At 40.4% G+C, this 17213-nt stretch overlaps 1 protein-coding gene across 1 annotated transcript in view; it reads left to right on the top strand.

Annotated features, from left to right (window-relative positions):
• Positions 1 to 16288, top strand: part of GRXCR1 (glutaredoxin and cysteine rich domain containing 1) — a 90606-nt gene extending 74318 nt beyond the window's left edge. The window contains exons 3-4 of the mRNA XM_008140261.3: positions 6076 to 6141; positions 16109 to 16288. Coding sequence (XP_008138483.1) covers positions 6076 to 6141; positions 16109 to 16288 — 246 coding nt within the window. The remainder of the gene's footprint in view (positions 1 to 6075; positions 6142 to 16108) is intronic.
• Positions 16289 to 17213: the final 925 nt, after the last annotated feature.

The raw sequence follows: 17213 nt of genomic DNA, 5'->3' as shown, positions 1-17213 counted from the left end.
CTATGGTGCACCACAAGAAAGTGCTGGATCCTTGAAAGGGTAGCCCCTGTCATCACCACTGTGTCCACTGTGGCAGAGGGGCAAAGTGTGATCGGAGGGAACAACTGATTTTTGTCCTGGGAAAATCAAAGAAGCTCCATTGGGAAGGTAACATTTCCATGGGGTTTGGAAGCATGTACAGGAGTTTTCCAGGAGAAGGTGGTGGAAAGGATAGAGGAAACTTTGGCCAAAGGAGGGAACATGTACGCTGTGTGTCCAGATTATTATGATCTCTGAACGCATAATAATCTGGCCACTCAGTGTGTATCCTATATAATAAAAGGCTAATATGCAAATTGCAAATTGTCCCCTCTACCAGGAGTTCGACCAGCAGGCAGGCCGGCCAACCGCCCATGTCCACTCCCCCTGGCCAGGCTGGCCAGATCCCACCCATGCAGGAATTCATGCACTGGGCCTCTAATATATATAAACACTGAGTGGCCAGATTATTATGCATTCAGAGATCATAATAATCTGGCCACTCAGTGTATGTGCAAAGGCATATTATCTCATGGAAGGACCAGGAGACGGGGAGGAATGCAGAGGGCCAGGAGCATATGGAATTAAAGGACAGGGCTGGAAAAGCTGACGTAACCAGAAAGTGGAGGCCTTTGTCAACCATGCTAAGAACTTTGGGTTTCATCCCAGTTACTGGAAGACATTTCAATGAGCAGTGTAGGGTATACAATAAAATAGGGAGAAATAAGCGGCAGGGAGGTAATTAAATGAGAGAGAAAACCAGCCTTGTTTAACCCAGCAGGAGGGATGAAAACTTGCTGTTTGATTCAAGAGCCAGTTCTGTGATGGCATTTATCTGGAGACTATGCTTTCATGCTTAATTAAAAAGCAAGACCGTTATTTATTGTATCAGCCAGCTCCTCTAAAGCCTTATGTAAGGCATTGCTTTGTTGGACTACTGTGCTAAGGAAAAGTTTGCTTTAACTGAGCAGCTGGCTTGGAATTAAATGTAAGCCTCAATTAGCTATCATTTTGAGATTTATTTAAGACATTTCCTATGTCCTGAATTCCTATTCAAATTTTATTTTGTTATATCATTGTATGGATCTTTTGTTGCAAGCTGCTTTCTTAGTAACATGAAGTGTGTATGAATAGATGCAAGTAAAAAATAAAATATATAATCTATATATGCACACAGTTTGTGTTTGGTTTGGTTAGTGAGAACATTTTTCTGGTTCTTCTGGACCTCTCAGAAATGTCAGTTGAATAGCTTTCAAATATTGGTATCAGCATGGAGAAGTATCAGCATGGAGATAGCTAATACCTGTGTTTGTGATTTTAAACAGTGTTTGAAAAAATATACTTAAGTGTTTGTATTGCTTATTTTATCTTGTTTTTGAAATATGCTTTTTTACAATTGATTTTAGAGAAAGAGAAAGGGAGAGGGAGAGGGAAGAGAGAGAGAGAGAGAGAGAGAGAGAGAGAGAGAGAGAGAGATTGATGTGAGAGAGAAACATTGATCAGCTGCCTCCTGCATGCAAGAACCCTGACTGGGGATCAAGGCAACAACCTGGACTTGTGCCCTGACCGGGAATCGAACCAGCAACCTTTCGGTGCTTGGGGTAATGCTCAATCAGCTGAGTCACACAGGCCAGGGCTATTATATTTTTTGATAATGGTGTTCAGAAACTCTTGCATTAGTAACTCTTTCCGGAAATCTAGAAGAGAGCTCAATACAAGCTGGTTTATACCAATCTGTTATTTTCTTCAGCTTATTGTTAAGTAGATTGCATACACTGAGGCCTGCTGTCTTACCTCTGTTTCCTCCAGGCCACGATGCAAATTAGTATGCAGAATATCACAGAAAGTTTCATGAAACAGAGATTTTCTCATTTTTGAATGAAAGGATATGGTGACTACAAAGGGTGATGTACATATAGTATTTGGTAACCCTATTGCCCTAATTAATTTCTTTCTCTTGTTCTTTGTGCTCAGTGAACTATTATTCTTCCTAAAGATATGTAACCATTACATTATTTTTTCTAAAATGTATTTTTATTGATTTCAGAGAGGAAGGGAGAGGAAAAGAGAGAGATTGAAACATCAATGATGAGAGAGAACCATTGATCAGCTGCCTGCTGCATGCCCCCCACCAGGATTAAGCTCGAAATTCGGGCATGTACCCTGGACCGGAATCAAAGCCAGGACCCTTCATTCCACAGGTTGTTGCTCTATCCACTGAGCCACACTGGCTATGGCACCATTACATTATGAAGAAAACTTTTACTAATCTTTTTAATTAGTTAAATTCACCTTGTTATATGCATTTGTAGCATCTTGTACCAATGACTCTTTTGTAGCATTGATGATAATAATGGTAAGTTTATAGTTATTTATGTCATCTTTTGTTTAACATGTTTCTCCTCCAAAAGACTACATTTCCTCAGCAACAGGGAACCTATTTGTTTTCTTATTGTGGCATTTCTTACACTTAGAACAGAGCCTAACCCATAGTAGGGGCTCAAAATAGAGTTGACTGTGGAAATGAGTGAATGGACATATGTATAATTGAGTACACTTTGCCCATTCGTGCATCAGAAATGGTGGGTGTGTCTCCTGGAAGTCCTGGTCAGCAGGGGGCTGATTTCTTCTCTCATCCTTTTGCTATTTCTTGAAAGTATGGGTCTCTTCGTGGGGGTCCACACGAGAGGAAAGGTTATGTAAACTGTCTTGTCTTCATCTGAGACATTTGTTACCTGTAAAATAAAATGGCTCGTTCACATTTTATTCACAGCTCACTACTTAGGATTTTAAGGTGGGAACTAATTGAGAAAAAGCTAATTTCGTGTATGGAAGGATAATGAAACAGATCCTTTCCTGGCATATGCAATGTATTAAAAATAACTAAAAAAGGCATGGTAATGAGACATAAAAGGTCAAGAGCTAGGATGTTCTGTGGCTTCTCTGGCACCTTCGCTCTGTTTAGAGTCATTATGAAAGCTTTCATTCACTTCACATCCTTGGGCTCCTACCCAGCAGTCATTCAAACTACAGACTGAAATGTCCCCTGTGATTGGTACCACTTTTTTTAGGGGGCAGTAATACAATCACATCAGCGAGCAGTTAGCATGCATGGCACAATGGAAAGAGTGTCGGTTATGGAGTCAGCAAGACCTGGTTCAAGATCTGGCCAGGCCTTGTATTGATTAACTAAACTCCTTGGGCATGTCCTTTAATCTCTTTTAAGTTTCAGTTCCTTCATTTAAAAAATTGAGGTAATAATGCTTACTTTCCACTGATGATAAAAAGAGCCAACATCTATAATGCACTGAATACATTGCTTTTATCATTATTTTCAGGATTGAATTAATTTTTAGGAAAAAAAAAGATTATGAATCAATTGAAAAATACACTAGAAATACTTATATAGGTCTATTGGAAGTCTTGGTAAACTATGCCAGGTAGTAGAATAATTAATTGAATGTGGAGTTATATTTAAAAACTATCAAACTCACCTGGTATGTGACATTCTTAGCCACATACCATCCAGGAAAAGATTATTTCCTAAGAATATCAGTCTGAAAGGAAATACACTCTTTTGTGGACACACAAGGGTCTCTCTTCTTAGGCCAAGTAATAATCGAGATACTTGTGATGGAGAACTGTGGGGAACGAGACCTTGGGAATACATAGATGCGGTGCCGAGCAGGAGAGCTTGAGAGCCACCCTAGTGTAAGTCCCGAGGGTGAGGATGGCAGGGGTCTAAACTTGCCCTGGGACTTGCCGACGAGGCTGAGATCCCCTCCTGCTGCTGCTCAGGAGCAGAGAGGGCACCGTCTGACCTCCTTGTCTGCCTGTGGGATCTTGTACTTCAGTTTTGCAAGGACGTGGGACCCCGTGGGGAAACAAGGGGGTTTGGGCTATTGTTCCTGCTCAGCGTGTACACAAGGACCGGAAGGCTCCTTCTAAGGAAACAATATGAGGCCTGGCCAGATGGAGTTGTGGATGGAGGCCATGTTGAGTAGCAACATTTGAGAGATAGAGACCATCAGGTCTCTGTCGCAGGGCAAAGTTTTTCCCACCTTAAGCACTTGGTGCATCACCTGCGCACTAGACACCAGGGTGTCTTGAAGAGCAAGGATGAGCTCTTCAAGTGGGCAAAGCCCTCATTTCATCTGAAACATGGAATCTACTTCCATAATAGTCATGGTGCTGGAATTATTTGACGGAGGCTGAGCATATTCCATGCATTTAATGGTAAGGAGATGGCCCTTTCCTGGCCTGTGCACGGTGTGCTGAACAACTGACTGAAGCACACTGACCGCTGAGCTCAGTGCTGGGGAGTAGATGTGTGATAGCTTCTCTGGTCCATTCATTTTGCTTGGAGTGATGGCGATGCATTTTCTTTCATTGATGGAAAATGACTCATATATTGTTTCCTTACTGCTTTGGTTCAGTGGGCCAAATTCCCCAGAGGCATTTCCCAGTGTAGCTTAGCTAACTCTTAAAGGAAATAGAATGTAGCAGCAGTAAAATATTACCAGATATTACTACGCTTTAGACTTTAATGTTTTATTTTGGTGCTTTTGTTACCTTGGTTCTCACTTTAGGGGGTGTCACATCTATATTCCTGGCAGAACTACCCACAAATAAAAGAATATAACCTGCCCGTACAGCTACATATATTCTCTGTAGCCCTGTGTATTTTTTTCATAGTGCTTTTTAATATAGCAAGCTGACATCTCTGATGATGATTAAGGTGTCATGAATTATGTGAGATAAACTTTAGTGACGTGAAACCCAGACCCAAAGGCTCCTCCATATCCCTATGAGAATGGCTGAGCCTGCCATAGGAACCTCACCTATAACCTTCATGGGCCACATCAATTGTCACCAACTTCAGAAATTTTTCTCTACCCTCACTAAGCAGATTCTTTGTCCCCCCTGCTGAGATTTCCTAGCTTGTCCCCTGTCTGCGTCATTCATTTGCCTCTAATTTTCCATTCTACCCTGTGCATTCCTTTGCTTTGTGTTTACATAAAAGTGTATTGAAACCTCCTTCAGAACTAGGACCTTTCCTTTTTGAAGTGAGCCTGTGGTTTCTACCTTGCCCTGCAAAAAGGAATCCAAAGAGTATGTACTGTGTGATGATATTTTCCCCCTGTCCTGTTGATTAATAGACAGCGAATCCAACATTCTGTGCTGGGGCTATGATGTGAACAAGGCAGATGGGGACTCTGCCTTTGATTAGAAATAATTACCCCAAGTTTTTCTTCTCCCCCTTCTATGTGCATATGTTGGGAAATAGAGGAGAGAGTGTAAGAAGAGACTGGAAAGGAAAGGAACGTGGGTAGTTAGAAGAAACACACGAGTTTTTGGAAAGTGCAGACATTGCCCCAATTCTCGTTTTCACAGTACATTTTAGAAGTTGAAAACATGGGTTCTGGAGTCAATCCCCTGCTCGTGTTCAAATCCCCACTCTGCTTCCTTTTTGGGTGACCTTGGACTTATTTCATCTCATGAAGGCTCGGTTTCTGCTATGAATATAGTCAAACACATCAAGTTAGATGATGTTGGGTGCCTCCCTCACAGTATGTGCTCAGTGGCAGTGGTTATTAACTCTTTTATTATTTTAGCTACTGTTATTTTTACACGCACGACTCTAAGGAAGACCGTGTCCAGGACGCCTGGAATAGGGCAGAGACAGCCCCGGCTGGGAATGTGCTCAGAGGTGTCCCCTCCCAGATGGTAGCACAGGCTCCAGGCTCCCTGAACACCTCTGAAGGGTGTGCTGGAGGCTTTCACATCTGGGCTTATTCTGACAGCTGTGGGCTTTCTAGCGCTCCCCTCCTGCTGGCCGTCCCCCTCTTGCCCACAGTAAGCCTTCCTAGATGGGAACATGTGAAAGGAAAGATACGTTTCTTCTCTTCCTTGGCCTCCTGGTTGTAAATGTACTTAGATCTGATGGGAAGAATCATGTTCAGTATTTTGTAGCTTAAACTTTCCTGGCTAGAACTTTATTTTCTCCGATACTAACAAAATGGATTTTCTTTTTCCCCTACCCTCTCTTGTTAATAGGGTGCTGAGAAAATTTTGTCAATGAATGAATCAGGAGAACTGCAAGACCTCTTAACCAAAATTGAGGTAATTGTGCTTTTAGCAACTTACTTTTAGTAATCAAAATGTTAAACACATTCTGATTGTAATTGAGTTTTCCTACTTGAATTTCCCCGTGTTCTTACAAATATGTAACAGGATACACGTGGCAGTTTTAATTTGATGTCACCTGTCATTTAATGTGCTCTTGCTAGAGTGGCTTTAGTGTTAGTTTCTAAGATCCCCATAGTATTAGGTGAAAATTCCAGTCTGCTTTATTAGAGCCTTATTCTCCAATAGAGGTGATGTTAATGAGGTGTTTCAAATCAAATACTTGTCTTAAAGCACATTTAACATTTTTCATGTAAATTATTTTTCTCTTAGATCATTTTTAAATATTACAAAAATTTATTTCTATAAAGTGCACATTTAAATTTTGCTCCTATACTGATTATTACAGCATCAGAGAAATACTTATTCAAATATACCATGAATCAAATCAGTATGCAACCAGAAAGCCCCTAATACTTCTCTGCTAAGCTTATTTTTCTCTATATGTAGGAAGACCATATATTTTGTCATGGAAACTGGGATACTTTGAGAGTGCAAAGGGGGATTTATAATTATTCTGGGATCGCAAACATGAGCCTAGATGTTCCCAAGTGAACTAGGCAGTCTGCTTACCTGGAATCTAGTGTGTATGCCCCTACCAGCTCGTCCTGGTCTAGTCTCCTTTGCTGACCTTGTTTTTGATGGTCTACCATTCCTCCCACTTCAGTTAAAACAAAGAACTCCTTGTGCTTTATTACTGCCATTCCTTTATGAAAGTTGTTTGTCTGTCTGGAATGCTGTTGTTCCAATTCCTCCTTTCCCTCCACCATCCTCAAGGCCCATCTGCAACATGATTTCTTCCCAAAATCATTCCTGATCTCTCCCACCTCTGAATTCCCGTGATCCTCTTTTTGTTGGGTGCTTTTCTGAGTATTTTGATTTTTGTATGATTTTTCTTTGGGTATTTGATTCATGTCCCAAATGAACTCTGTGTTCCTTGGTTTTATTCATATCATGTTTCATACTGTGACCTTCTCAGAAGGACAAACAATGTGGGTATGCACTTGATAGTTTAAAACTCCTTTTGAAAATCTTTATGGGAGGAGCTAATTTCTTTCCATTTGTACCTATATCCTACTCCAAGTACATGGAACCATTCATTTGAGTGAATATGTATTTTTTTTTTATTTATGTGAATTAAGTTGGTTAATGTGTATTATTTTCTCTGCACTTTTTAAATTTATGTAAATTTAATGAAATATACCAGTATGTTATGAAATATATGTAATTTTGTTCCATATTAGTTCCTCTAGGCACTATGTTTTTCGGTACCATCCATATGGCTGTGTGAACATTTAACCCGTTTTATCTAAGTGCTGTGTACTTCTGCAGGACAGCAGTGCTCCATAGAACTTTCTTGGGGGATAGACATGCTTATATCTGTATCATCTAAAATAGCGGCCATTGCTGCATGTGGTTATCTAACACTCAAAGTGTGGCTAGTGTGACTGAGGACTTACCTTTTTTATTTTATTTAATTCTTCTTGATTTAAATTTAAGTTTAAATAGCCACATGTGGCTCATAGCCCCTGTTTTGGATTGTGTAACTCCATGAAGCCCACCTGCTATTTTCTTATCTACCGTCTTGTCCACTGATGAGCACCCCAATGTCCTCCAACTCCTTCCACCAAACAGTGCTGCAAGGAACCGTCCTGAGCATGTTCCATGGGGGTTTACCTGGGAGTAGAAATTGCTGCTTCAGAGCTGATGCATAGACTTCATTTTCCAGGAAGTGGCAGATGGCTTTCCAGGATGGTTGCACTGTTCAACACCCGCTCCTGTAGAGAAAGAGGTTCTGTATGTCCCCGCATTCTTGACAATTATTTTACACTGTTCTCTAACTTACAGTTGTCTAATTTGTGCCAGGGTAATAGGCAAATTGCTTTATTGAGCTATATTGCTTTTTTTTTTAATTTCTGTTTTTCTGGTTACCACTGAGTTTGGACATTTCATTGTATACTTGTTAGATTTTATTTTATTTTTTACCATTTCTTCTTCTATAAATTGTGCATTCTTATACCTTGCCTGTTAAATGTCTTGGACTTGCTTTTTGGGGTTGATTTTCAGAAGGTCCTTCTATATTCTAGATGTTAAATTTTTGTTGATTTTAGTCATTGCAATGTTTCCTTCCCTTCGGTCAGCTTCTTTCATGGCATTGTTCATGCAACAGAAATTCTCTAATATAATCAATACCATACTTTTTCCTTATGTTTTGTGCTTTTGAATTTTTACTTATGAAATACCCTTCCACCTTAAGGTCAGAAAAATATTGTCTCATGTTTTCTTATATTAACTTTACTATTTTTCACATATAGGTCTTTAATTCATATAAAATTCATTTTCTTACATATGACTATCCAGCTTCTGAATTCATCTACTAAATTATTGCTCTGTTGTGTTGATTTTATATTACAATAAATTCCCATATATACTTGGGTCTTTGTCTGAGCTCTATAGTAAGTTCCACTGATATGTTGTTTCATGTACCAAATCATACCGTCTTTCTTTTTTGTGGTTTAATAAACAACTTTCAGATTCTTACAAGGTGAATCTCCCTCATTACTCTTCTTAAAGATTGATGATTGACTTAGCTATTCATGGGCTTTCATTTCTTTGAGTCTGTAATTCTTTAATTCTACAACTTTATTAATAGCACCAAGCTATATTAACATAACTTATCTCTCTCAGCTCAAAATATTTTGGAAAGAAAATTTGTTATCTTCATTAAGTGTGTCTTCATTCTACTGATGACATAAATAAGGCACAGACATTTAAGACTACTTTTGATGTTAAAAAATAATGGGATGGTACTGGATTCTAATGTTATATGAGTTTTAAGGTGCTATAGCTCTGTTGGGCTGCTTTGCTCATGTAATCAAACTGGTAGAGATTGGAAGCCATTCAAGAAAGCCCTGGACACTGTCTGTGACAGGGGCTGAGGTGTAAGACAAACGAACCCAAATAAAGAGACTGGCTCTGGAGAATCAGTTGGAAGAGCCAAACAAAGTGAATAAGGGAGGCAAGATTGAGATCCAAACCCACTGCATTCTTCTGGCTGGCTTTTGGCAATGGAGCAGGAGTTAAACATTCATGAGGCAGGAAGCACTGGAGTCTTTATTTTGTAGCAAGTAATATTCTTGGTATTTTATGTATTAAGTCTTTGAAACCTCACAACAACTCTGCAAGGTGGGTTCTAGTATTATCCCTATTTTGCCAGCAAAGTAACGGAGTCACCGAAGGTTGAATCACTTGCTCACGACCTTAGTAGACAGGATTCCATTTATGATTCCACTCAGCCTGACTCCAAAGCCCATGATATTAACCATGAATCTATGCTCTCATCACTCTTGAATTAAGTGTCATGTAGGTTCCTGGGAGATATGACCATAGTGGCAGGACCCAAGGCCCAGGTGAGAAGTTTACTGGGCGGTAGATAGAGGATTAAGTCCAGGGAACAGATGGTTTTAACACTGGGTTCTGAGACTTGTGGTGCAGCATGGAAGATATGCAAATTGGTGGTAACTTTAGAGAGAAATCAGACAGATTCTATCCAGTTTTAATTTGCTGATACTTGTGTGCTGCATAGTAGACTTGACTGTCCTGGTGCTGGTAATTCAGGCCCCAGTAATCCCAGGTGATGATGAGGAAGGATGCTAACCATTGCAGCTGGGCCATCAGAAATAGTGTCAGCAAATAATTTCAAGTTTTCTGGTCCACAAATCTTAGCATCCATCTCTCCTGGGTGAAAATTGCTCTGGGATAATGTGTGGGTCAGATTCATTGGTGAAGATTGTCAGTGGCCTCTAACGTGAGGAGCTGGCCAAAGGCAACAGAAGCAAGTGAAATATGGTGACAGCTGGTATGAGACTTGGGTTCCATAAGGCTAGCTATACCAATGCAAGCTCTGCTCCTGAGAGAAGGGGTCCTCCCCACAGAATATGAGCCCCACGTGGACACAGATTCTTGTCTACATTGTTTTGTTCTTCACCGCTAGTGCCTAGAACAGGGATTGCAAATAATGGGCACCCAGTAAATATTTTTGCTTTGAATCCTTTTTCATCCAAGGTGGGGTTTGTTTTGAGAAGGCAAAGCAGTTCATTGATGAAAAAGATGAGAAAAAATTGTTAGTTTAATGTAGGAGAATGCTTGGGCAAAAAAGATGAGTGAAAACACATTTTCGGGTAAAATTGATTTATTATTATATTTATGTATTTATTTATTTATATTAATAAACAGGCTACAGATTAGAAGCAAAGAGGTAAGATTTTCCCTGACCCTGCTGGTGTCCACACAGAGAAAGCAAGAGAGCCTGAGGTGTCTTGGCAAACACCTTGTAATTAATGGCAGATCCTGGGTGAAAGTTCTCAGTTGGTTGAGAAGATCTCAGTAAGCTTTTGCCTTGCTATTCTTTTTAAAGACGTGAGCAAACATGTTGTTGTCATTTCTAGTGAGATTGCCAACATAGTGTCCATTTTCTGCCTGATTCTTCCCTGAAGGCTGAGGACTACTAATTTGTTGTTCACATAGAACAGAGGGAAGATGCCCAGCAACACACTGAGGATGCTCGAAAGGCCCAGGCTGTCTGTACAAGGCATCGGAGCTGTCAAAGCCTGTCCTCACCCTCTCAGGAGAAGCCATTCTATATGATGTCCCCTCCCAGTGGGGAGATGTCCACAGCCTGTTCAGAGACTCTGGTCTCAGAGCACCACCCACTCACTGGGGAAATCAGGCCATGTGTTCAGTCTGCTGCTCTCTGAAATCTGCACATCTTTTGAAGTAGGTTTATGGCAGTATATCCCACTGGGTTCAAGAATCAGACTCATACATTCAGGCTTATCCATTTCTAATCATAAGCTACAAATTTCCTGTGTCTGCATTTTTTTTCCCGTGTCTTCTTTCGCAACTCTGCTAATTGATGATGCTACCATCTCTATTCTGCTAACTATTCATTAGCAGCGTGGTCAGACAGAGAGGTGCTTATTAGCTACTTAATAAGCATTTGCTGAATTGAAATGTTGAATGTAGTTTAAAGCAAAATACAGAGACGAAGCTGAATCATGCAGAGATGATTACATGTCAAGTGTGCACTCTTTGACAATTTGTTGCATGGATTAAGTCCGCTTCATAGACAATCTGGATGATGAGGTTTGTTGTCACAGAGACTCAGATTAGTTGCTTCCTCGTTGGTAGAATGCTCAAGGGACTTTCAAGCTCTTCTGGAATAGGATTAGATGCTCTGAGGTTAAGAATAAGAAGTGCACTTAATTTCCTGATCTTGAAGAAGACATTGAAGATTACTGATCTTAGTACCCTATTTCTATATTAGATAGCAGCAAAGCCTTTGTATTTTTGAAATTTGAGATTTTGCTACCAAAAAAAATCCATTTGATTATCATTTATGAACTCCACACTTGTATCTTTGTCCCTTGGACCTTTATGAGAGATTTGGGAGTTCCTGTTGCTTCAACTTAGATGACTGCAGTATGGAGTGGACCTCTTCAAAGACCTCAGGTTGGGGCTAAGAGCTATCTTTTATAGAACAGGGAAGTGTCTGTTTCACGACTGTATCCCTAATACATTGCACAGTGCCTGGCAGTAGACACTCAACATATTTGTGGGATGAATGACTAAGTATTTTTAAAAAGTCCTTCAGCAAGAATATGTGAACAGAAAGAGATGAAAAGAAAATACTTTTTCACTTTTTAAAAAATTGAATTGTGCTCCAAAGGGGCATACTTCTACCTGAACCACTATTCAGAGGAGTGACATTCTGTAGACTCTGTGCTCTGAGTGCTATTCTCAACTAAGTCTGCATGGATTCTCACTCTGCTGGGTACCAGGACACTGAAAAGTTACCCTAGATTCCTTAGTTGCTTGAAGGTCGAAGTCCTGAAGTAGACCTATTCATTGAAATGGAAGTCTGTATTGTTGCTAATAATAACTAATGATAACTTCAGATATTTCTCCTTCCTCCAAGCTAGAATATTGTCTAAGTTTTGGGGAATTTCTTAGCTCATTTTACCTTTTCCCCTGAGGGAAAAACTGTCTATTGAGGTGCTGGACTTAGGACACAGGAGCATTCTATATATTAAAAGCTTAATATGCTAAGTGTCTGGTTGTCCAGTTGTTCATTCAACCAATCAAAGCATAATATGCTAATGATATGCTAAGGCTGCTCAGCCACTCAACTGCTTGCTATGATGTGCACTAACCACCAGGGGACAGACAGTCGACCTGTCAACCAGTCGCTATGACATGCACTGACCACCATGGGGGCAGACACTCTGGCTGGTAGGTTAGCTTGAATCCTAATCAGGACTGAGCAAGACAGTCCGGACATGCCCTGGAGCCCTCCCATGGTCCCGTCCCAGCTGGTCAACCTCCCGCATCCCTCCCCAGCTCCAATCTTGCACTGGTGGGGTCCCTCAGCCTGGCCTGCACCTTCTCATAATCCAGGACCCCTTGGGGGATGTCGGAGAGCTGGTTTCAACCTGATCCTGCAGGTCAGGCCAAGGGACCCCACTGGTGCATGAATTCGTGCACTGGACTCTAGTCTAATATAAGCCAGCTTATTTTATTTATAAGGAACTCTTTGAGATGGAGCCAAAGTTCCAGTGTAACAAAAGTGCTCTTTGAAGGAGATGGCTAGGCATGACTGGATTGTTTATCTTTATTAGAAGACCAAATGGAGGAGAATATACAGGAATGGGATTCCTGGAGGCTAATGGAGTTATGGGGAAGCTTAGTGGGTAATCTCAAGACTCACTCCCTCCCACCCTGTTCTGCTTTAGTCATAGCATTTATCCTCTTAACTGTTTTACATTTGGGAATCCTATGTAATATATTATTTGGGAAAAATGGATGTAAATAAGGTTGAAACTACTGTTAAATAGAAAGAACAATGGCTTTTGCTCTTGAAGAGAGTTCTTCAGTTTCTAGTTTTCTGATCCCCTGTACCCTGAACATTTTTTTACTCTTTCAGAAGCTTTATTTCCTCATTTATAAAATGAGGTTGGTGTGAACATTGGGTATAAACTCTTCAGGCTATGTAAGCCATCCTTTGCAAGTTTATGGCTGAAACAGCTAATTTTTCTTAGGAATGGAAGTGGCCTTATAATCTTTCAAACACTGCTCTGAGACATCAGAATTCACACATGTATAGAAATACATTTATTCTCCCTTAAGACCTGAAACCAAAAGGCTAATTATAGAAGTGTTTAAATAAAGTGACTTTAAAAATGATAGACAATAGTTGTATCATGTGACTACAAACAATTTAGATCGAGGCAGCAGTTAATACAAATCCTTTCAAATAAGAATTTATTAATGAAATAACAATGACTAACTTTATTGAGTGGTTACTATGTGTCAGGCAATATTCTATTCATTTTTCATGAATTAACTCATTGAATCCTCTCAACAACCCTTTGAGTAAAAGACAGATCTCAGAATAGCACGACATGGATTCTGATGACATTGTTTTAGGGTGGCCTTCGTCCATCTGTGATTCCCTTTAAAATGACAATTTAGCTTTTAGTATTTATATATTAATTTTATTTTAGAAAATTTATTTGACCTGATTTGTGGAAGAGCTTTGAATCTCTACAAACTTGACAAAGTTCCTTGTTTGTGTCATTCGGGTTGACAGCCATTACTTTCCATCAAAGTAATCCTGTGCCACTGAAAATGAGCTATTACATGCATTTTCCATCTTGATATAATAGCTAAGTCCAATAGTAATTGCTCATGAATCTTGCAGAAAATGCATATCTGAAAAGTGGTCTGGAATATATAAATTTTAAGGCAACCATGTTCTTAATGGTTGTTTCCCAAAGTACACTCCACAAGGTAGTACATATGAGCAAATTACAGTTGTTTCTTGGGGAAAGGGTTCATATAGTAGTTTGTGCTGGGAAAATGGTGGGTTAAACACACTTAGTCAGGCATCTTTTTTTCAGTCAGATTTTTTGGAGACTTTTATTGTGCAATTGTGATGCTCCAGAAGTATGTCCAGTATGTGTGTGTGTGTGTGTGTGTGTGTGTGTGTGTGTGTGTATCCACATTTCTCAGCATTAGCCATTATTCTTGTTTCAAAGCTGCACTTTCAAACATTGCTGCAGATTCCTATTTTGCAAGTCAGAAGCTTGGCTTTCACTCACTTTTTTCTTTGTATTCATTTTATAACCTGTCCCCAGCTGACGGGTGCCACTTGTGAACTCCCGCAAAGGTTACACATGCAAAAGAGCAAATAGAAATGTGTATGGATCATTTTAAAAATATTATCCTCCACACACTGGCTAGTTATTTTAATCCTACTACCAGGGTTCTTTATCTTTCCTTGAGGTAGAAAGGCTGATAGCAACCATGAGAAATTATACAGACTTGGGTAAACATCCTAAAATTTTTATGACTGTTTCTTCAAATATAAAATGAAGAAAAAGTTGCTTGAATTATCTGGTTTACAGAGGTGTCTATATCTGTGAAGGGAGAGGCCAGGGAAGTTTCTATATAATAAAGCATTGAAAGTGCTTTTTGAAAAACAAACATATTCAAATGGGCAATATAACATGGGGCTTCCAGGTGGTAGTGGCTCCTCTGCATGTCAGCCTTTAGTTTTTAGAGTTTCCAGACTCAACTGTTATTGATAGTAGTCTATAAACACAACCATAAACTGTTCAGAGGTACTAGAGAGAAAGTTGCTGTATTTCCCTTTAATGCAAATCACCATCTTCTGCATTGTTTGATTTGTAAATATGTGGTTTTATATGATGGGTTTCTCTAAGTGTGTGCCTTTGACCAAAAACGCACCAAGTTTTATAAATTAAGCTCCTGCTATTGGTGGCCATCAAAGGGGCAATGAAGGAAACTTAGTAACACATATATATTAACTAGAGTCCCAGTGCATAAAATTTGTGCATGGGGGGGGGGTTGTCCCTCAGCCCGGCCTGCACCCTCTCCAATCTGGGACCCCTCAAGGGATGTCTGACTGCCCATTTAGGCCCGATCCTAGTAGGGTCAGGCCTAAATGGGCAGTCAGACATCCCTCTCACAATCCACGACTGCTGGCTCCCAACTGCTCTCCTGCCTGCCTTCCTGATTGCCCCTAACCGCTACTGCCTGCTAGCCTGATCACCCCCTAACCACTCCACTGCCAGCCTGATTTCCCCTAACTGCCCTCCCCTGCAGGCCTGGTCACCCCTAACTGCCCTCCTGTGCAGGCCTGTTCACCTTCAACTACCCTTCCCTGCAGGCCCGGTTGCCCCCAACTTCCCTCCTCTGCCAGCCTGTTCACCCCTAACTGCCCTCCCCTGCAGGCTTGATCACCCCCAACTGCCCTCCCTTGCAGGCCTGGTCCCTCCCAACTGCCCTCCCCTGCTGGCTGGCCATCTTGTGTCCACATGGGGGCAGCCATCTTATTTGTTGGAGTGATGGTCAATTTGCATATTACTCTTTTAGTAGATAGGATATGCAGATATTAATATATACACTGAGTGGCCAGATTATTATGATATCTGAATGCATAATAATCTGGCCACTCAGTATATATATGTTTAGAGGCCCAGTGCATGAATTTGTGCATGGGTGGGGTCCGGCCAGCCTGGCTAGGGAGAGGGGACATGGGTGTTTGGCCGGCCTGCCTGCTGGTCCAACTCCTGGTCGAGGGGCCAATTTGCATATTAGCCTTTTATTATATAGGATATACACTGAGTGGCCAGATTATTATGCTTTCAGAGATCATAATAATATGGCCACTCAGTGTATATGTAAGTGACTCCAATTCATAGCTATATTATGGCAATACTATTTTTATGAGCATCAACAGTACAGAGAGACAGGAAGGCTGACTGCGTTGTCCATGCTAACACATTCTCTGTTCTCTGTTGTCCTCCTGCCCCCTATACAGAGAGTGCAGCATCCACACGAGTGTCCTTCCTGTGGAGGCTTTGGCTTTCATCCGTGCTCCGTGTGCCATGGGAGCAAGATGTCAGTGTTTCGAAACTGCTTCACAGACTCTTTCAAAGCCCTGAAGTGCACGGCGTGCAACGAGAATGGTCTTCAGCGCTGTAAGAGCTGTGCTGGTTAGGCAGAGCGTCCGCCAGGGAAAGCCTCGTTTTATTCATCGAGGCAATCATTTGCTTTCTACTTTTTTTAAAAAAATGGTCACGTTTATGGATTAATCAATAAACTTGGTTTATTATAAGTGCCTTGGTTTCGAATTTTTACTGTGACCATTTGATTTGATATCAAATGAATGTTGGTTTAACAACATGCCAAGCCCTGTGCTGGATCCTGATTTCTATTTGGAAATACCCAGCACCATTCCAACATATCCAAAGTTTGACTCCTTAACTGGGTTTGATTTTCTGAAGACAAAATGTATCTATCTGATGATGCCTATTGCAATGTCACCCTATGGATGGATTAATTCAACTTTCTAGGTGTATAGAACATATTTCTATGTGTCCCAGCTACAGGGAATAAGAGAGCTCTGGGATAGTGGCAAAGAATATGATCATATTTATTCTTAGACAGCAACATTTTTACTACATCTTGGAGGAGATGATGATTAATGATAAATTAATGTTATCAGATGGATTTCTTGGTGATGATAAAAAAAAAAAAAAGCTACCAGAAGACTTAGCCAGACTTGTTATTTTTTTTCAAGCATTTGCTTTGTGTGTCATGGAAAGCCTCCAAAAGGCTATCATTATAGTCCTCTTGAGCTGGACAAAGAGAACTACAAAGTTTGGACTCATAGTCGGCAATGATAGAAAAGTGGACAGAAGAAAATTTGCTGCAATTATTGGCTAATGCTTAACTGTGCACACATCTGTACTCTGATGAAATCCTTTATCAATGATTTTAATAAATCACCTTCACAATATTTGTAGTAAGGTCATCAAAATATTGTATACCTTGGTTTTAGACCAAGTTATGTTTACAAAATGCTTCCTAATCATCTAGGCACAGTATTAAGTATAATTTCTGCTTTCATAGCGCTTACTCTC

This window comes from Eptesicus fuscus, chromosome 2 (genome assembly GCF_027574615.1).
Source record: "Eptesicus fuscus isolate TK198812 chromosome 2, DD_ASM_mEF_20220401, whole genome shotgun sequence".
In the NCBI taxonomy this organism is placed as follows: Eukaryota; Metazoa; Chordata; class Mammalia; order Chiroptera; family Vespertilionidae; genus Eptesicus; species Eptesicus fuscus.
This window is presented reverse-complemented; position numbering and strand designations above follow the sequence as displayed.